This window comes from Etheostoma cragini, chromosome 4 (assembly GCF_013103735.1).
Source record: "Etheostoma cragini isolate CJK2018 chromosome 4, CSU_Ecrag_1.0, whole genome shotgun sequence".
In the NCBI taxonomy this organism is placed as follows: Eukaryota; Metazoa; Chordata; class Actinopteri; order Perciformes; family Percidae; genus Etheostoma; species Etheostoma cragini.
The window spans coordinates 7,405,143-7,426,570 of NC_048410.1; the positions used below are offsets into that span (position 1 = coordinate 7,405,143).

The following is a 21,428-nucleotide window of genomic DNA, read 5'->3' on the forward strand; positions in this document are numbered from 1 at the left end:
TGAGAGATTAGCGAGAGACAGCGATTAGTTTTGGAGCAAGTAGTGACACTAGAGTGAGAGAAACAAAGTAGGCCTAGTGTCTCCCCAGGTTTTCGTATTGCCACGTACCTATAGCAACGGCGTAACTTTTACGCAGAAGTATAAAAGAAGCTGTGCAGGTCCGCCGTGCCTCCTTTTCAAGCTCCGCCCATGTCTGCCAGTTGACCTATGAACGGCTCTCTGCTAACTCGCACATGCTCTCGACGTCACATCTTTCTTTGGTCTTCCTGTCAACATGGCGACATCCATGGCATCCCAGGCTGCAGCAAGAGGACTGAGGACAGCAACCTCAAAGCACATACTTCTGGACAAACTCAAGGTACTTTTACCGCTTACATCACTGACAGTGCGGTTTTCACCTTGCACGGGTGGGTTCTGCTGCTGTATGTCCGATGCCATCGTCTCAGGGAGCTGTTAGTGGAGCTACGCGGCTAGCAGGTTAGCATGTCTTACAGAGAGAGCTTTGACCATGGGTATGACAGATCAAAGTTGAACAATGTGACCGTCCGCTCAGGATGTAACGTTAAGGACACTGTCTTCACGGCGTCCTATAGCGCTGTAACGTAATAATTGTAATCATGCAGTTCTTCTAATGTAAATACTGCTCTTCGAAATTAGTTGCCTTTTATTTTTTTATTCAAATTAGTTATTCGACAGGAGATTTTCTGAGGTAAACGTCACTGAACTCTTCCCTGTCTGTTACAAAGTTCTAAGTACAACATTTATCTGTCACACTCGAAATTGACGTGTTTGTGTGTGTGCGTGCGTGCGTGCGTGCGCGCGCAATAACAGAGTTATAGCTATTAGTTCTTGAATTGAAACAAAGAAATTAGTTTTTCTATCAGTCTTTACATCATATTTATTTATTTATTTATTTTAATAGTAAGAGCACATTTATAGTTATAAAGCCAATTCAGGGAGATATATCTGAATACTGTCACCTGGACATAGCTCACTGCCTCATCAGATAAGACCACAGTGGAAAGGTTAACTGTTGCACTTTGATCCTCCAGTGTCTGTTTGCTCCACAGCTCGGAAATTTGATCAGATGTCTATGTACAATGGCAAATGATTACAGTTACCTTGTCATCCATTTAGCAAACAAAACGGTGACAACAAAATGCCAAAGCCACAAAAAAGGAATCCGAAATAAAGCCCCATGCTTTGTATTCAGTAACAATCAAATGCAATCTTACTGAGAAGAAAGCAGAGGTGTATTTTTGTCAGTTTTGAATCTGCATGTTCTGCTCCAAGCTGCGCCTCCATTTGACAATTTTTTTCTCAGTCAGCATTGGAGAACTGGTCTTTATTGGCACTATGTCTGTATAACTGTTTATAACACTAGTGCAGATGTCCTGACTGAAAGGACTGAGCCAGAATCTGTTTTTGCAGTAAACATTGGGCCAGTCAAGTAGGCACACTCTGTTTGGCACAACAGGACAGTACAATCTCCTGTTATATTTATTTTCACATGCCTGCTTTTGCTGCCCTGATGGAGCCTTGAAAGTTCCAACAATTTATAAATTGAGTGGCATATGGAGTTTATGACAGCTAGTGTGCCTAGAGCACAGTGGTTTACATTAAATCCAGGATTTCAAATTACATGTGCTTTATATTGCGAATACCGGTACATTTAAACATTACTTTATCTGGATTCTCACGATCAGTTTTGGACATTCTAATCAATAAGACTTGAGTAAACATGTTCCCAATGCAGCCTAGAGCTTTTACTGAATTTTTTTGTTATTCATTTTTTAATGATTCTGACCAGTAATCAATCAAATTTTAAAATGTCAGAAAATCATGACAAGTGCTCTTAGGAACTTCCCAGAACCAGAGTTCCTTCTATATATATTTCTTTGGAACAAATTACAAAAACTTAAAGAGATTTACAAGTAGACATGACAGCTGAGATAATACTGAGTCTATTTAACAAGATTTGGCTATTTTAAGTCCAACATGAAACAGATTGATGTATATTGTTAACCATACCAAGAAATCTATTACAACAAGGACAGGATATACCACAAACGTATGTGTCGTTTCAACTGCATAGTTCGGCTTGACTCAACCCACTTTGGGTTCCAGGTGCTTCTCTCTATTTTGTTATCCACTGAGGACTCAGTGGAGTCGGGATTCTCAGCTGATCGTCATGGCAATGTGCCAACGACGCATTTTACTGCCATGACATCAACATGCAACACTCACTAGATCCTTTCATCGGCAACAGTCAAGGGGGTAAGCGAGCATCCGGAAAGCATACCTCCTAATGGGGAAGTTCTAAGGCTAACAAGCCATCACCTTCTGCTAGCAATCCATTGACTGCCATTCAATTTGGCGCCACTTTGACAGCAAATAACTTTACCTCTGAAGCGTTTAAAGACTCTATACATTGTTGTGTTTCTTTAGAAATTAACAATGGCCAAATAAAGGCTCCATTAACTTGTATCTCACGGTATGGCCCCGTAGCAGCTGTTTTTGTAAAAATAGGCTAATAATTGTGTCCTAACCCCACAATTTTCTGTTGCACAGTAGAAAAATTACCGTATAGTCAGGAGAAGCTCGCAGGCAATTGGGGGGTTGTGGAGGCAGGGAGAAGCCAATAGAGAGTCCATGAAAGAATCAAAACAAAATATTTCAGCAACATTTCGATGGATTGGAAATACTTTGGTATGTGGCAAGTGAATCCATATAAAGTAACATTTATCCACGAACAGACTTCTCTTGGCACAGCTACCAGAAGACTTACAACTTTCAGACAGGTTGCTCACATCACATCTCAGTCGTCAAGCTCAGTTGGAGGCTGCGCAGTAACGCTCAGCCATCACCGGAAAAGTGATTCTAATTCACTTCCACTGGTCTCCGTTGACGTATATGGCGTCGCTGTGTCCATTTCTTTTACTGTCTATGGCAACAATGTCTGCACCTGTCTATTGTATGGCATGGTTTATGACTTAGTCTGTGATAGTAGTTCTAGAATCTAGTCTATTTATTTATTTATTTACGTGTAGTATTATAAGTAGCGTAGTTTTGTGGGCTGTCACTTTTTTTTAAAACTTGGGCGAGTTAATAAAATGATTGCATGTGGAGTGCATATGTTGTGTGATATGATATCAACTGTCTTCCATCCTATCGAAATGGCAAGTTTTTGCAGGATGTCACGTGTCATGCAGATGACTGTTCTCTTATCAATCAGTGGTCTGCAGGATTTTAACTTCACCTTTAGTATTGGCATCGTCTCGCTTGGAAACTTACCCAACCTTGTATCAAAACAATACCAGGTACTAATCATAACTGTTGCTAATGGAAATCCAAAACAGCGGGTTGAGTAAAGCCAATCCGTACCATGCTGTGGAAACGGATATTAGCTTTTCCCCCGAAGCATCGCCATTAAATAAAGCACAAAGAGTGAACACTTTAAAGCTTTAGTGCATACATTTTTTTATATTAATGGTTGTCCGTTACATTTAAGCCGTTGCCAAATGAGTTGCAACAAAGTCATCAAGTAAGACTATCAGCTTCACAAAACTCTCTCTTTATTTCTTTGTCGGGCTATGTTTAGAAAATGGTGTCGTCCGGTGAAGAAACTTGAGTGAAGATAATTACCTCTTCTGAAGAGTCCATTGTTTTTTTTTAATCCTCCATGTCCTCCCTGGCTACAAGTAACTCTGTGGAGGAGGTATGGGGCGCAATTACGGAAGGCTTGTGTCATGTCTATCAAACAATAGTGTTGTTGTCATTGCTTAGAATTCCTCATGGGGGTGACGGCAAGTATTCAACCATTCTTACCAGGGTTTGGCACCTAGTGTTTTTGTTTTTAAATCTACAGCACTGACACAATGTGCAGCAGATTTCTCTTTAGTTCACCTTTCAAACAACTGAGGAATCTTCCTCCTGCAGAATGACCCTCCATACTGAAATCTCCAAATCCCGGTTTAGAATGTGAATGCCAGTACTGTAGAAGCTGAACTGAAGGCAAAGGCTGACCCAATGAGGTAGCTGAGAGGTATGATTTTAGCTAAGGGGTGGTTAAGAGATCAGATTAAAATTTAAGAGATGCAAATCGAAATTATAGGGAACATTTATATTTATGTTTAATTCAGCCCAAATACAATCAAGCTTTTGCACACACCCATCATAACCCACATTAGTAGTAGACTTTTCTCTTTTTAAAAACAATTGTCACATTGAAACAGAAATAATGATTTGTTATTAAATAATTAGCCTACAAATACGTATCCACATAGACTACACATATCCACATTGGTGCCTATTGTACATGTAGCCTATTGGAAGTCATAGATATATTTCTTAACTTTGCTTGGCTTCTCTACTCTGTACCAGGTTCACACTTCACATGGGCTACATAAAAGGCAACACTTTAATGTATCGGTGTATGCATTGACATGCCCTTTTTAAAAAGTAAGCTTTTACACTTCTAATCTCACATTTTGTGGCTGTTGTTCCTGCTTCTCTTTCACCCGTGTGTCTCTCTCCTCTTTTTTGCTTCTCTCTCTCCCTTGGGCCAGATGATAAGAGTAATTATCAGGGATTCTCTCTGGTCTGTAGCACAGTATCAGCGCTTGAACTGACTGGCAGCCAGGTATCTCTACAATAGAATCAAATTAGCTTTGACAGTATGTCAGCTAAGCTGCGGAATTTGATTTGCTATGATTAGTCAACGACAATGCAAAGGACATCACAATATTTCGATGGTTAGACTTAAGGAGGCTCTCAAAGTGGGAGTCGGATGTTTTTTTTTTTTCTCCTGCCCTCTCTCTCACTTTCTCTCATAAATCAAATCTCCTGAATTCTTGTCTGCACAGGAAGATAATCCTCAGGCTGTTTTTCACTGTCGCTGCAAAGTGGTGAATTTGTAAATGTTTGTTAAGTTTTTTTTTTTTTTTTTTTTTTTTTAAGGTGTTTCTGCTTAGCAATAACCCAACAGTATTGAAGCCCAGCATGGTTTGAAGGTACTGGGAAGAGAGGTTGCTCAATGAGACTCGGTCCTGAATATTTTACAGTCGGGGGTGGAGAGCCCTCTATTTGAAACGATTCCTTTTGCTGGAACTTCAAACGACAGGCGGCTTCCCCATCCGTCTCAGCAGGAACACATTTACATTTCCTCCCGCAAGGAATACTGGAGGACGAAGTTAGCTCTAACTGGATTTGAATATCGTTTCACCAAGGTTAATAGCCATTTCTGTAGCTGGTGAGGTGCTTAAGCTTTTTCAATAATTTAGAAGGGCTGCAGTCATTAGGAAATGTTGGCAGCCTCTGAAATGGGGAATGCAATGAGTGAATGCATTCCTATTAGCTTAACTTCTGCTGTTGCTCCAGTATAGATAATGAGTGAGAAGTGGGAGTGTTAGTTGAGAAAACGATGTCAGTGATGGCTGACAGCTGTAATTCACTTAAAGTGCAGTATGTTGAAGATTATAGTTTAGCTGTAATACTAGCCTATCCATCATCTTTCGTCGTCCTCTTTGTTTTGCGTACATGGAGAACATGGATGCCCTCATCAATGTGATGAAGTTTTAATAGGTTCAATCAGCAGTGTGATAGTTTTTTATGACCATGATGGCAGTGTTACAGTGTGATTGTACACACTGGGTTACAGAGCAACATGGCTGCTGATAGTGGAAAAAGAAACCAATAAAGAAGCTACCCTAAAAGTAGTACGTTGTCCCCACACAGATGGCAGTTTACCAATACAGCCCTAGACGTTTTGGCTGGGTATCAAAATTTGACCTGCTAGTTAATTTGTTCTAGACACGAATGCGATAATAATTGTTAAAGTGAGTCAAAGATATAACATTAAACTTAGTTGCTCTTTTGATAGATCAAATTTGAACCAGTCACCCGTGACCCATAATAACGTCAGCGAATCTCTCTTCTAGCGCTCACTAATTGCTGTTGTTGTTTTAGGAATTCATAAATTTGGCTCCAAGTTAATGCATGTTGACTTAGGTATGTATATGGGGGTGAACCTTGACATAGTTACGCATCCTTGTATTGCTATCTCCTCATTACTGTGTTATCTCCCACTTTGACTTGACACCTTTGAATATGACTCTGTACACCCGCTCCTATTAAATATGCTAATTACTGAAATCCCTGAAATCCCTATCTGTAGAGACACAACAGTCAGGTTTTCCTTTCTTAAGCCTGTCTGCATGAGATTAGACCTGCCCTGCCTAAAGACCTGCCAATGATGCAAATCTCACTGATCTAAATCCTGGAGCCATGCTCTACTGCTCCTGCCTCTGCTCTAGTGTTCTATTTCTGGCTCTCTAACAGACAGATGTCATTTCTCTCTCCATACTCTAATGGTTTGGGCACGACCTTAGCTTTAAAGAGGCTTGGACATGGAGAGCTACAAGTTGGTGGTAGCAGTAATGAGAGGAAAAAGTACATATTTTGTCCAATACATGCAACCGGACATCATTTTTCTCTTCTTTTGCTTTATAGTTTAATGGTCAACGTGGTTTTTGATAGCATGAGAAGGTAGCCTGGACATTATGAGTTTAAAACACCTTTTTGTAGCGTTAACGGAAAGTTAAGGCCAATGATTGTGAATGCCTAAATGTATTTAAAAAGACGGTATGTTTGTGAGGATGAGTCATTATGCTTTCGTTAAACCAAATGGCAAAGTTGCCTTAGGATTAACCAGTATTACTTTCCTACAATATTTACCATTCCCCCTCATTGAACTCTATGGAGGCATTGCCAAAGCTGAGGACAGAGAGAGGAACGTCAATACTCAAGTACTTTTGTAATTGAAGGAGACCAGGCTAGATGGCTTTCTAAATTAGCCCATTAATGCTTCTTCATGAGCTATGCTCTTGTTACATGGCTGGCTTTAAGTGGAAATATGCCTGTGATTCACACTGGCCCGTTTATGAAAAAAAATCCACATCAACTCTGCTATTTTGCCTCCTCCATTTCTTTTACTGTTTTTGTCGTCTATCTCAAAGCTTACCACAGTACATAGTGCTTGTCTAATTGCAAGACAGCCTGTATTTAGGAGTTGCAGTAAGTAGCAAACTTCCACCTCATTAGCAGAAAAACATTCTACTGCAATCAGTATGGCAATGATTTTGATATTTACTCTGAGTACTGCTCTCTCTGATTCAGCCTGTGATCATGGAAGTGGACACTATAGAGTTCCCTTTTAAATTCTTCCCGGATGGTTAGCTAAACGGATGGGAAAAAGAGACAAGTTCATAACGTGAAAAGGAACAAATCAATTACGTAGAATTGATGAACTGGCAATCTGTTAATTTCTTAAACATTTTGATAATGCCCCTTAAGGAGCATTCTGGTTAATTAACTCTGCAGTCATTTGTCGTCACTAATAAGGCAGTGTCATTTCAAAGGGGTTAGGGTCTGGCCATGAGAAGTAATGAGGATTTTAATCTCACCAGACATCTGGGGATACCACTGTATACTATGAGATAAATGGTGCCTTATGAAAGGTCCAGTGGTCCACTAGCTGTGGTTAGCAGTTTAGAACAAAATGCTAAATGTTTTGTGCTCTACCATCAGATCAAGTGTTTCCATTATTGTTCCTTTTCACACAAGAACTAGTTGTCATTCCCAGGGTTTAATGTGTGTTTAAAATGTAATGTTAGTGCAACACAACACTGAACATGTCCTTTTAGAAAATGCATAAAAAAATTGAAAACAAACAAAAAACACATACAAATGACCAAATGTAGTTTTTTACCCCTCTTAAATAAACACAAAAAACCCTTACCGAGCTACTTTTAATGCTAGCGTAAATTATCACTAAACACAAAGTACAGCTGAGCCGGCTGGGAAATTAGTTTTGCAGGTGTTTAGTCGTAAACCAAATTTTTGACCTGTTGATTAGGGTCAAGGGATCACAAAAGTTATAACTATTTATCCTGAGGGGAACATGAAGGTGGGTACCGAATTTCATGGCAACCCATTCAATAGTTGTTGAGATATTTTACTGGAAACAGCAAATGTCAACCTTATGCTAGCTCTAGATTAAAAGTCAGGGAATCACCAACATCTAGGATTCAAGAATTCCTTGTAGAAATATTTCAACCTTTGCGAATTATGTGAATTATGTGACTTTTATATGTTTGTGTGTTCGTGTCATTTGCATCGTCCGCCACAAATTTGCGTCTATTCACATCCTTGCATTAACTTTGCAGGTAATTGCACCCCGTGAAATGCTCGTTTTGCATTTGGTGTGAACACACTGTAAGGCTGGCCATGTCAGATTTTGATAGGAGAGGAATACCCTGTGGTCATTAGGACAGTCCCTAGGAGGACGTCCAGAGTCTTAGAATTATCTCAAAAGCCCCTTTGGAGTCCTCTAAGCTTCTCATGCTGTTCTTAAGGAGTTTGATGTGTTCCACATCAATACAGATCTGCAGCTTCCTTATTATTATGCTTGCTTAAAATCTTGCCTTAGTAGCTACAAAAGCAATGACCTTTTTATTTATTTTTTGCATAGGCTCTTAGGAATTGATCCTGGATTGACATATTAAGAGTTTTTCCCTAATGGAGCTGCACTTTGTCCAGCTACTGAGACATGTTAATCCTGATAGCCTCTTTGAGAGTGGGATGGTGTGGTGTGCTCAAGGTGTTTTCTGAACACCTACTGTTCTTTACTGCCTTAATGCATCTCTTAATTAGCCTGCGCCGCCCTCCTACAGACGTCCTTTAGTACTCAAATCTTTGGCGGTCCAATCTGCAAACAGAGGGAGTGGCTGAGAACGATGACGTTTAGGTTTGGTACCTTCAGTGAGTTTTGTACTAATGGCGGTGGAGTAAGATGCCAGCGAAGCTGTTCGGTTCATCGTGGCAAAGCTGCCAAATATCCAGAAGTTAAAGCCCGATCAAGAACAATCTTTGCTGTTTTTTTTTTGGTGGCCATGATTGTGGCCCTCCTCCCCAGGGGGTTTGCGAGAAGTTAAGTCTAACGCTAGCAATGCTAAGCCAACGTCATGACCAAACGTTAGCAAGTGGTCATGGCAGATCCAGAGTGGCTCTGGGCAGATCCACTATCTTTAAACTTCAACGGAGTACCTCCCTTCAAGGAAGTTAACACTTGTTAATATAGAGAGGCCAGACTCTCTGTACAAATGAAAAGTGCAAGAGTCTGGTAGGACCAGGTTAGCTCTTAATATTGCTTAAAGTAATTTTTCCTTTTATTGACTTGGAATTGCTTCAATGTTTACGATTCCAATAAAATTGTCTTTTTCGTTGGAAATGTTTGGAAAATTTGGTTTAGAATCCAATTGTCGGTTTTAAATTTAACACCAGTAACTTCAATTTGGTTTCCGTAGCTGCCACTGTACTTCCAGGCTCTTGTTGTGTTGCAGCCATCGAGCACAGAACGCGGTGCTCTAAAGCGTGGCTTTATTTGGATGTTAAATACCTGGTAAAGCTGTAAACCACCATTGGGGGGGCAGAGAAATTCTCTTGTTTGTGAAATAAGCATGTTACCGGTTTCTACTCCACCCCTTAAAGAATTGTATGACCTCCAAAACAATGCTATCCAACAAATAATTAACTTAGTAATACGGAGTTGAATCATCACTTGTCTGTTTTTAAAACAACAAACAGTAAGGTTCACAAAGGTAATAGTTTTATAGTTCTTGCAAGGCTGTTGCATTGGTTTTTACATCAGTGAAGTGCCAACTAATAGTTATTTTCATTACAGATTAATCAACTTTTTATTTTCTTATTTAGTTGAATAATGAATAATTGGTGTCTATATATCTCTAATCAACACATTACTGGTTCCACTTATTTATTCATTATTCTCATTCTCAATTTCAGAGCTGTTCATACTGTTCGTATTGTAATATATTTATATAATAACCTAATACTATTTATTTCAGCATCCATGTTCCATTTATAAAATAATAAAAACTATCATTATAATTTACTCTTGCATACTTTGCAGTCTTTACTGCACTATTGTCTCAACCTGTCTATATCGTTTGTGTTTATAGTGTGTGTATATATTGTTGGTTTTGTATGTGTAAGCGCATCGTCAGCAATGATGATCCAAAGCAAAATTCATCGTATGTGTCCTTATACCTGGCAAATAAAGCAGATTCTGATAATAATATATATGTAATGCCCTGAACCCATGACGGCATTAAAATGTCTTGTCAGTGCAATCCATTCACTATTCTAGAATAAAGAATAGTTTCAAATTAATATTCTGTTAGTGGATAATTCAGTTAATTGTTTAAGCTCTTCATGTAGGTGTTTGTGCACAGTGCTGAGTAATCTCATAAACCGCTGCATTTATCTACTTGTCAGCTTATGATTGACGAGTAGATGTATTCATAATTAATTACTATTGAAATTAACATTAGCATGTATGAATTTTATGGCATTATAAAGATGGCATGGGCGGATTGTTGAAGCCACAGTCCTGACGTCCTTAGTTAAAAATAGAATGTGCTCAGAGTAGAGGTGGGTAATGTTTGCCTCATTGCCTTACCAACTGCCAGAACAGAATCTCTCTTTCTATTGGATCCTGTCTGGCTTCACTTCCATTCAAGAAACCAATGCGTCTTTTGACCTGCGATGTCAACCCTTTTGAATTTTTGAGTGACAGATTAACGAGCAGCGCAGCATTGACTGGCTGCTGTTTATGGGTCTGATCAAAGGTGATTGCCTGCTTTGTAACCTTCCCCTGTAAATTAAGGCTTATGGCTCTAATAAATTTCTGTCGGTCAGATGGTGACTTTTTGACATTGTTCCCCTCTCTCTCATAGTGATAGACACAACTGCTTTAAATTAGCCCTAGGATATTGACTCCTTAAGTTTACCAGAAGGGCAAGCGACAAAGTAGTGGCATGTCGTGAAACGACTTTGGAAAATGCAACAATCAGACATCCCCTCACTGTGATGACACTTCTCACAACAAGTTTGACATTGTGCATGCTGTCCTCAACCAAAACATGAGACTACACAATTTTGTTCCTCTTGGGAGATGGCCTGGGCTGTGTCTCATTCCGCATACACTTCCGTCAGTTTGCTGCTAATGTGCACTGACTACTTACTACTGTAGTGCCCACTTTTGATGGTTAGTATTGTCCCAAAAGGAACACTTATGTTAAAACACTTACTGCAAAGGAAGTGTGTTTGGCTCGGATCGCCACCTCTCAAAATTTGACGAAAATCCAATAAACTGACTATTATTATTTTTTGGGGCTTTTCCCTTTTATTTAATTTTTTTATTTTTTTTATTTTTATGAGGTGACAGTGGATAGACATGAAAGGAGGAGAGAGATGGGGGGTGACAAATTTAGCAAAGGGCAGCAGGTTGGATTCAAACCCGCGCCACAGCAGGTCTCAGCCAACATGGGGCGAACACTTTTACTGGGTGAGCCAGAGGACGCCCCTAAACTAACCTCTGTTGATCAAAAAACGGACAGATTCAGCAACTGTATGGCCTATCTCTCGCTTAAAATGTTTTCCAAAATTTCAATAAACTATTTTCATAAAATAATATAATAGTCACCCGGGTACTTTCAGTGCACGTTTTGGGTTATCTCCACTATATACTTTAAAACAAAGTGTTTAAAGTGTGCAAGGAGGCGGTTTGAGACACCGCCTTGATGTTGTGTGGAATACCATATGCACCAGCCAAAGATGTGTTTTGGGAGTAGCGTCGACTATTTCAAGGTTTTGTCCTTCAGTGCCTCTTGTGGATCAGTACGGCTGCGACAAGGACTAAGCAATCTGATGCAGCTGCCGCCATAAGACTGTCTGTCCTCTGTGTCTGTGAGGGCTCAGCCACTCGAGTGCTCTGTGAAGAGAGCATCTGTATGGTGACATAGTTAATTTAGCATATTTTAATGTTCCAAAGATTCCTTTCTTCTTTATTACTTATGTCAGCACAATTTAGCTTCACACATTGTCTTTGAATTGTTGTTTATAGGTTTGTTTTACTTCTTTTCTATCTAACCCTATTTATTCTAACCCTAACATTTTCAAGATTATTTTTTTTTGGGGGGGGGGGGGGATGACATGCAGCAAAGAGCCGCAGGTCACAGTCAAACCTGTAGCCGCTGCAACAAGGACTGAGCCATTGTACATGGGGCGCACGGTCTGCAGGTGAGCTATCCAGGCACCCTACAGTATATCAATTTGAGTCAGAATGGGGAAAATGTATGGGTTGCATTTTTTAGGTAACAAATTATATTTGCATGTATATGAACATATATATTTTGTATGATTTTTATCGCAATGTTCTCATTTTGATGAACTCGTATTGGAACTCACACTGGCCAGCACTTCACTGTGTGAGTGTTCTCAAAGGTAGTCACTTTGATCAAAACATTAATCAAAAGCACCATTAAGATCTGATTGAGAGTGTGACTTTTTGTGGCTCAACAAGCCCTTTTCTAAGAAAGAAAAAAAAAGTAGGTACCAACCACGGTTACAGGGTATTTCCGTGACATTTTGTGATCACTCGCTGAATGTCAAGACTCCTGCTGGAAGCCTGCTGAAAGCAAAATTCTTTCAGGGAATAAGTGCTTTCTCAATATGACTTCCGCTTCTCTCTCCCCTACCTCATTTTAATTTTGTTGTAAAGGTTTTGGCTGTGCTCTTGCATCAAAAGCAAAATCCACTGTGAAACGTAATGGAGACAGCGAGAGGCTTTTATTGTAGTGGTGTCACATTAATACTGTATGTCTTTTATACGTTTAGCGATGGCATGTTTTTACCTCCTGGAAATGAATGTGTCCCTGACCGAAATGATGACAAGTACATGTTTTGTGGGTCTTTTTTGAACTTGCCTCTGATTATTTGACAGTGGGCCAAAAACTTGGTCAGAATGGCTGATGCGAACAAAAAATTGGAACGCGGAAGGTGAAAGAGATCATAATAATACATGTATTTCATATAGCGCTTTAAAAGGTACTCAAAGTCACTTTACAAGGTCAAAGAGAAGAAAAAAAAACAGTAAATCATTGGTAAAAGGATCAGTTTAACAACAAAAGTAACAATTAGAGATCAATAGTAAAAGGTGCAGAAAAACAGAATAGAAGCAGGATTAAAAAAAGAAAGCTAATTTGGTTACAAGTTAAAGCCGCTTTAAAGACATGGGTTTTGCTTGTGGTTTTGAAGTGAGCAAGTGATATGGAAAGTCTGAGATCTTGTGGGGAGAGAGTTCCAGAAGGAGGAGGCAGCAATGGAGAAGGCCCTCTCCCCCCAGGTTCAGTGCTTAGGGTGGGTGAGGGGGGGGAAAGGAGGTTGGCATCTGTGGATCTGAGGTTGCGGGTGGGAGTGTGGTGGTGCAGGAGGTCAGAGAGGTAGGAGGGGGTGAGGTTATTAATAGCTTTGTAAGTGATGAGGATTTTGAACTGGATTCTGTGTTTTGACGGGGAGCCAGTGGAGGTCTTAGAGGACTGGAATGATGTGGTCTCTGGTGCTGGAGGGAGTGAGTAGACGGGCAGCTGAGTTGTGGATATATTATAGTTTTTTGAGGAATTTGGTGTCGTGCTGTTGCAGTAGTCCAGTCGTGAGGTAATGAAAGCCTGGATGATTGTTTCAGCGGCTGAGAAGGAAAGGGAGGGACAAGGGAGGGCAACGTTCGGTCGTGTGTTTGGCTAATCCAGCATACTACCTCACCCATCAGCCTTATATTTCTTGTGCACATGTGGACAATAGAGTAAGAATGAACTCTTGTTTGTTTGGGAGGGGAAAGGGAGAGCACCTGGTGGAGATTTGCACAATATTGAGTGCACTTTTATAGTTATTAATGTGATTGCATTCCCTGCTGCCTACTGAAAGCATTTCCAATTTCCACCTTGCCGTATTTTTTTTCTATTTGTTTTTCAATGGCATTAGGGATACTGAGAAATACTGTTTCTTTTGATTTGCAGAATGAAATAGACCTGTTCCTTAAAGGAAGGGCTGCAGGTTATTGATTATTGGGTACAAAAAGCATTCAAGATAGGTAAATCATTTTTAAAAATATCTCCAAATAGTGTTAAATGCCAGTTTTTTTGTCATTTTTGGTATTCACTGTTTTTTAACTCAATTTGGTGATGACGTCACGTTGGGGACAGTAGCCTCATTCTGGTACTAGAACTATGGCAACTGACTTGGATGAGGAAGAGATGGAAAGGCCAGCAGCCGTATAATTTTAAACCTGCCAGATAGCACAGAGTGAACGTCAACGTTTTCTTTACATCTAGTGACAGTGATCATGTCTTTAGTTCAGGTAAGTACTAGTAAATTTATCTAGCTAGATCTAGGAATAGAAGGCACCATGCCCCTCCTCCAAGATAATCCCTATTTAAATCTCTCCCCCGACGTAAACACATTTCTGATTAGATAGCCCAAGTTTTGGTGGTAGCCTGCTACCTGCAGTAACACCCTATTTGCCTAGTGTTATTTCTAAGCGTTCCTCCGGTGAAAACGTGTTGCTGTGTTTGGCAGGTGCTTGTGTCTGTGGTGCCAAAACTGCGGTGGAGAGCTTGTGCTGTAGAGAAGTGAGTTAGTTTTAGCCGCTGGTCAAGGAGCTTGCCTCGCGATCAGCAGATGTGACGTGCCTCACTCAGCATCCAGGATTTTGAGGCATGTGCCTGAATCAGTTTGTGCTGAAGATAGTATACACACATTTCAGATAGGATCATGGTCCCTTCAAAGCCAGCACGCACAAGTATTTTAATTGTTTATATTTACTTTACTAATCTTTTTAGATTGAGTCATATGAAAGGCTACTTATCCATAGACAATACCAGTTCACTGCAGGCAGGCTATAAAAAAACATCTCATGTATGACAGAATCAAGACAATCACTTTGTCTGTGAGGTTGACACACCCACACAATTCCAGGCTTTCCCTTAAATCATGTAGCTCAGACTTTGTCTTAAACTGAGAATCTGAGCTTTATTCCCCTGGTCTTCAGACTGTGGAACAATGACAGGTTTGCTCGTTGCAGATGTAGCTTGGCTTCCACACCGACCTGGGGTAGGACGCGTCTCTCTAGGCCGCGCACACTTGGGCTACTCTTCCTTCGTCTTTAACTTCCAAATAAATGAAAATAATGTCCAGGATCTCCGGGAAAAGGCACGATATCTGTGTCTCCATTTCAAACATCACTGCAGGTTGATTGCGTGCGACAACGCTTTTGTGGTTAGCTAGTTCGCCGAAACTCTACTGCCGAAGTTGCTGGCTGGTGGCTACGCAACGTTGGCTATATGCGCTAGCATATGTACAGGCTAACTATAGCCAGCTAAACCCACCCATCTTGTTAGAGCGAAGCTTACTATCTCATTCAATACAATTATGCTACAAAAGGTGCACTAACGCCACAGGTCTTATGTTGACAACATGGACACATAATAGGAAATACCAAAAGCAGTCATAATATTTACTTAGCAGGCTAGGCTAGCGCTGTTGCGCTAACGTTAGCAAACGTCCGGCGGCGTAGCATTAGCTAGCTGTCTAAACTTGTGAAAAGCCAAACAACATCCCCATCTATGCTGTGTTTCACTTTCCCTCCAATATTATTTCAAACATAATAAAGTGTATATGACCAAAAGCCATATTAGGCAAGACCAGTGGCAAGGACAAGGCGGGCTGCTGGAGAATCATTGCAAACCGCTGTAAAATAGTGGCTACTTTTTGTATTACAGTATATACCGTTTTGTGATATCCAATACCATCAAATACAATGAATAACGGTCAAAATGTTTATTACCAACAAGCAAATTGCACAAATTCGTTGGAAAATTAAACCTGCAACATGGGCTTTAAATGTATTTTTCGCCTTGTTTCTTATCCTCTCCATGAATTAATAGAAGACAATAGCAGTTTATCATTGTCACTACTCCGACTCTATCTTGCCACTGCGCCCCATCTCATCACTTTGATGCACTTATGAGAAAGTTCTTGAGTGCTTTTGTGTGTAGAGGAGTTTCCTGTGAATATTTATGCTATCTAGGCCCCATACAACTTTGTTTATGCCATTGTGTGTGTGTGTGTGTGTGTGTGTGTGTGTGTGTGTGTGCGCGCTTGTGTAAAGAATAAGTAGAACAGTAGTTAGGACTGTGTAGTATTTTCTTTAGAGTGCTACTGATGATAATTACTGTAGAGAGAGGGTCTCAGGGGACTGCAGGCCAGCTGCCTGCCTTGATGCCATTGTACTACTTTCTTCCAGGGCAGACATGTAACACTCAGATTATTCCTTTACTATCAAGACCTCAGTAGTGTAAAGTCATGACTTGACTATCTGATAGCATTAATTATGCCTGGGAGTAGTCTAAAGGTGATTTTGGAGCAGACACAATCCATTAATTTGCCAAATAAATCCAATAATTGGTCAAAGTACAGTACATTCAATGTGAAATGTGCCCCGTGGTAAGTTACTTAGCTAGCAAGCAAGCTAGCTTGTGGGGAAAGGTACTTTGAAAATTCAATAAACTGTGTACCTTGATTTTGGCTACTATCTGACTGAAATATCATACAAATATGCAATATATTCACTCCAGTAAGATTTCCTTTAGCTCCGACAGCGTAGAAGCGTGTCTGTGTGTGATGGGAGAAGGCACTCTGCATTCAGGGGGTTGTGATTTTACTAAATTCCTATCTAACTGGATGCTGGCAAATGATCTGTACTTGTGATTGAAGAGTGCGCTGCTGTATTCAGCGCATAGTTACAATTCTATCATGTTGTCTTTATTCATGGTCTTCCACTTCCGGGATTGCTTTGTTGCCGCCGGAAATTTCACCGCACATTATGTCACTCTTTTCGGCTAAATGTCCGTCACATTTTCGCTTTTGTGGATCTGGATGTGTGCTTTGGGTCGTTGTCATGCTTAAAGGTGAAATTCGTCTTGGAAGCCAGAAGGTTTTGTGCCAAAATTGCCTGGTATTTGGAACTGCTCATAGTTCCCTCCACCCTGACTAAGGCCCTGGTTCCAGCTGATGAAAAACAGCCCCAACAAATGATGCTGTCACCACCATGCTTCTCTTTGTGTATGGTGTTCTTTGGGTAATGTGAAGTGTTGTTTTTGCGCCAAACATATAGGAATTATGGCCAAAAAGTTCAACCTTGGTTTCATCAGACCATAACACATTTTCCCACATGCTTTTTGGAGACTAGATGTTTGTTTTTGTAAACTTAAGCTGGGCTTGGATGTTTTTCTTTGTAAGAAAAGGCTTCTGTCTTTCGAACCTACCCCAAAGCCCATTCATCTGGAGAATACGGGAGATTGTTGTCACATGTAGCACACAGCCAGTACTTGCCAGAAATTCTTGCAGCTCCTTTAATGTTGCTGTAGGCCTCTTGGAAGCCTCCCTGAGCAGTTTTCTTCATGTCTTTTCATCAATTTTGTGAGGAATGTCCAGTTCTTGGTAATGTCTCTGTCTCTCTGGCCATATTTTCTCCACTTGATGATGACTGTTTCCACTGCGTTGCATGGTGTGTTTAATCCTTGGGAAATTCTTTTGTAACCTTCTCCTGACTGACATCTTTCAACAATGAGATCTCTCTGAAGGTTTGGAAACTCTCTGTGGACAATGGGTTTTGAAGAAAATGCTGTCCAGCTATGATTGTCCTCCCCCTGAATTTGTGATTATTTTAACAAAGTCACTTTAAATGATGGTAGGTGTTTAATAACTTCTATTTAACATGAGTTTGAATGGGATTGGTTTATTCTGAACAAAGCCACATCCCTAGTTATGAGATACAACCAGGTTGTTGTCAGTTTTATTTTATTTTTTTACCTCGAAGATTTCAGTTTGTTTTTCAATGGAATCTTTCACATTATAGGTCACATTAAAGGTGGAAAAAGTTCTGACAGGATTTATCTTTGTCTAATTTTTTTACATCACAAAAACCTGGCATTTAACAGGAGTGTGTAGACTTGTTATATCCACTATAAGTAGTAAACAATAGAAAGAATTACTTCCTGTTGCAATTCACTGCTCGTTAATAATCTGGCATCCGGCCAGCATCAGAGCATAATGAAGAATACAACATTTGAACAGGGCTCGTACTGTGATTTCTGAGCCGGTGAAGCGAAAAAGTTCATTAATACAACTACTTTTTTTAAATTTTATTATTACATGTCATTTAGCTGACGCTTTTATCCAAAGTGACTTACAGTAACTATCAGTGGTCGCACGCCACTGGAACAACTAGGTGTTAAGTGTCTTGCTCAGAGACACGTTGGTTGATGTGTCGCAGTAGGAATCAGACCCAGATCTTTCACACCAAAGGCATGTGTCCTATCCACTGCGCTATCACCACCCTAGCAACTAGTCAGTCATTTGTCAGATTATCATTAATGCCAGCCAGGTAAAAAAAAAAAAAAAAAAAACATCATTATTTGAGTCTCTTATATCAGTCAACAGCTAAAGTATTTACAATACTTAATAAAGTTCACAATTACATTATAATAAATTACTACGACATTTTTTCTACTAATGAATGTATTGGCCGTGTACTATTGCATGCTCTTTGAACATGCTTACTACATTTTTTAAATGTGGAGATATTATTGTATATTAAACATCATCAAAAAAAGATTGAAATGTGTTACTGAGTAGATTTTCTGCTGAATCCCCAGTCCATTCATATTGCAGCTGCAAGCCTAGCGTGGCACATTTGCATTGGTTCAGTTGGGGAGCTTAGTGGTCCACAATGTGGAAAATTGTCTTCAGCTTCAATACTCACAAAATGAATTAAAGGCAAGGTGTTGTTTATTTACAATAAATTCTGCTTTAAAAGTAATTATAAATGTGACAGCAAAGCATAGTGAGGTGCATTAAGACGCCTACGGTAGGGCCTAATAATAATGAAAGAGTTGACTGTAAAATATCAGAAGGCTACATTTGCAATTTATTTTGTTGCCTTTACTATTACTAATTGAACTAGACAGAGTCTCATACAGGTCTACTTGTTTTTGTTGGCTTATCTGAGGTAACATCTTACAACATTATTCTTTGTTTTTATATATATTACTTGCTTAGCAGCTAATAGCTTTTCCATGTCTTTTTAGATTTATACCAATGTTACCAATGTTAAACTTTAAGTGGCATATTGAAGATGAAGGGAACAAACAAACCGACATCGTATGTCTATAAGAAAATAACTCATACTACACTGGCCGCAATTGCTGAATAATAGTTTACATAAATAACCAATTTTTTGCCAAGCTGGTATGCAAAATGTTCTTAATGTTGACTCTTTTTTGCAAATTTAACAATCTCTCTGATTACTTTTTTGATTTGACTGTAAATCACTTAGTAACTGTGTTTAAAATTGATTATTTATATAAAGTTTATGATTATCAATACATTACCATGATTATTTAGACCTTTTAGCAACATTATAGGTAAGACATCCGCAGACAGTTGCAAAGTAAAAAAACATCACTGATCACTGTATATAAAGGTAAATTGTTGTTAGAGAGCCATCTTTGATGCACATTGTCTATGTGTCTGGTATGTTCTGAAAGGTGCCCTTAGTTCCTTTCCATTCTCTGGTGTTTTGCTCTAGGTATCAGTCAGTGCCTGGGGGGACACCTCCAGCCCCACTTGACTTCTCGAGTAAGCAGCAGCTGTTATTTTGGGAAGTCTGCGTAGCTCTTTTTCCTCATCTTCAATCCTTGTCTTTCTGGGTGACAGGGTTGCCATTTTAACTGATATGTATGGGTTTGTCCTAGTTGGCTTGTTTGGGAATGCTAAAAGCAAACATGATGGCTGCACCTTTCTCTATGAAGGTGTGCCCTAATTTTGGCAGGGATTTACTTTTCTTGTTCTTTTTTAGACTATGGAAGAGGTTTTCAGGTCACATTATTGTCATCCACCACCACCCCTGGTTTTAGGATGTTCTCCAATGATTTTTGAGTCTGTGTGCTGCACGATTGTCCCTCTATATAAGAGGTAGTGAATGTTTTCTGTATTCTTAACCTTAGGACTTTTTTGAAAGAACCGCTGAAGTCATAAAAGGGAAGAGAGGGGGGTGAATGACATGCAGCATGTTGGCGTTGAACCCGGGCCCGCTGCGTGAGTAAACCTCTATATATGGACGCCCACTCTACCAACTGAGCTATCCGGGCGTCCCATATCAAGCTTTAAGTGTTGTCTCTACACATTGCCAACATCGTAGTGCCACCTTGATCATATTTTGAGTTTTTTTTGTTGCTAAAAATCTAATCCTAATGGTTAGACCTGTCAGTTTTTTTATTTCTGGGTTTGATACTTCCTGATGAAATAAAATGTACATGGTCTTGTGACAGGTTCTCATCTGCCATTTTCTTTCAGTCAAATGTAGACCAAAAGATAGACTGACAGATGGAGACATGCAGCAAGGCTGATCCTCCTGAGGTGAAAAGTGTGAATGGCAAGAGAAGTTGATGTTTTGAGAGAGGATGCCCTGCAGGTACCTGACAGCAGTCAAATGAGTCCACAAAACGGAGAGAACTTGTTCTGCAGTTTGGCTTGTCAAGGCTGTGGGATATGTTCAGACTAAAGTGGACATGCAGGAATGAGCATCAGGCAAAAAGATAGTAGATGCTTAAAGTCATACACACCAGCTTTTGCCTACCAGACAAGCAGATGGACAAAGACGGATCCATTTTGTCCAGATCTATTTAAGTTGTTCACAAATTCTGTTCTATTTTTTTATTTAGTTTTTAAAAAAAATGTTCTTCTGTTACTTATATGGCTTTGCAGATTTGTATGCAATCATGCAGTTAATATTTTGCCTGCTATGGGTAATAGACACACATGCATACAAACGGCAATAACTGCAACATATAAATAGTATGTTATGCAGACAAGACTGCAGAGGTGACCCACAGATGTCCCTCATTACTGTATTCAGTTATGCAAGAGAAGAGGTCAGAATGAATCAACATGTACTATTCTTCTAGAAAACAACCCATGTTGCTTCTAATGAAGTCTCCCGACAGGCTCTCCCGAGAGTTGGAATGAAAAAAGCATGCTAATACAGTGTGCTGTTGCATAGGGAGTGTTGGTTTGGGCATGTATTGTGAATTACCAGTCATGCGATTTTGTTTGCATTCAAGGTCCATTGATCATTGTGCAAAGTTCTAGATTGAAAAAAAGGTTTGGCTTGGCTGTGCGCTATTAGACTGACCATGTCAACCTTACTAGCCTTTAATCAGTAATAACAATTAGGAGTTAGTCAGGGTTACGTTTCACTCCCTCCATCACTTAATGGTAAAGAGATGTTGAACAAATACATTCCATTTAAATGCCCCCACCCCTGCGTGCCTATTATTTCCCTACCTCATGAACGATGAAGTGACTGACGACATTAAAAGGCACAGAGGAGCCTCGGCATGCCACATGCTGCACTGAAGCATGTGGACGCGCCAACAGTTTTGTAGTCAGTA

At 39.9% G+C, this 21,428-nt stretch overlaps 1 protein-coding gene across 1 annotated transcript in view; it reads left to right on the forward strand.

Moving 5' to 3' along the window:
• Positions 1-133: 133 nt before the first annotated feature.
• Positions 134-21,428, forward strand: part of suclg2 (succinate-CoA ligase GDP-forming subunit beta) — a 100,297-nt gene continuing 79,002 nt past the window's right edge. Inside the window, exon 1 of the mRNA XM_034869532.1 lies at positions 134-358. Coding sequence (XP_034725423.1) covers positions 275-358 — 84 coding nt within the window. The 5' untranslated portion in view covers positions 134-274. The remainder of the gene's footprint in view (positions 359-21,428) is intronic.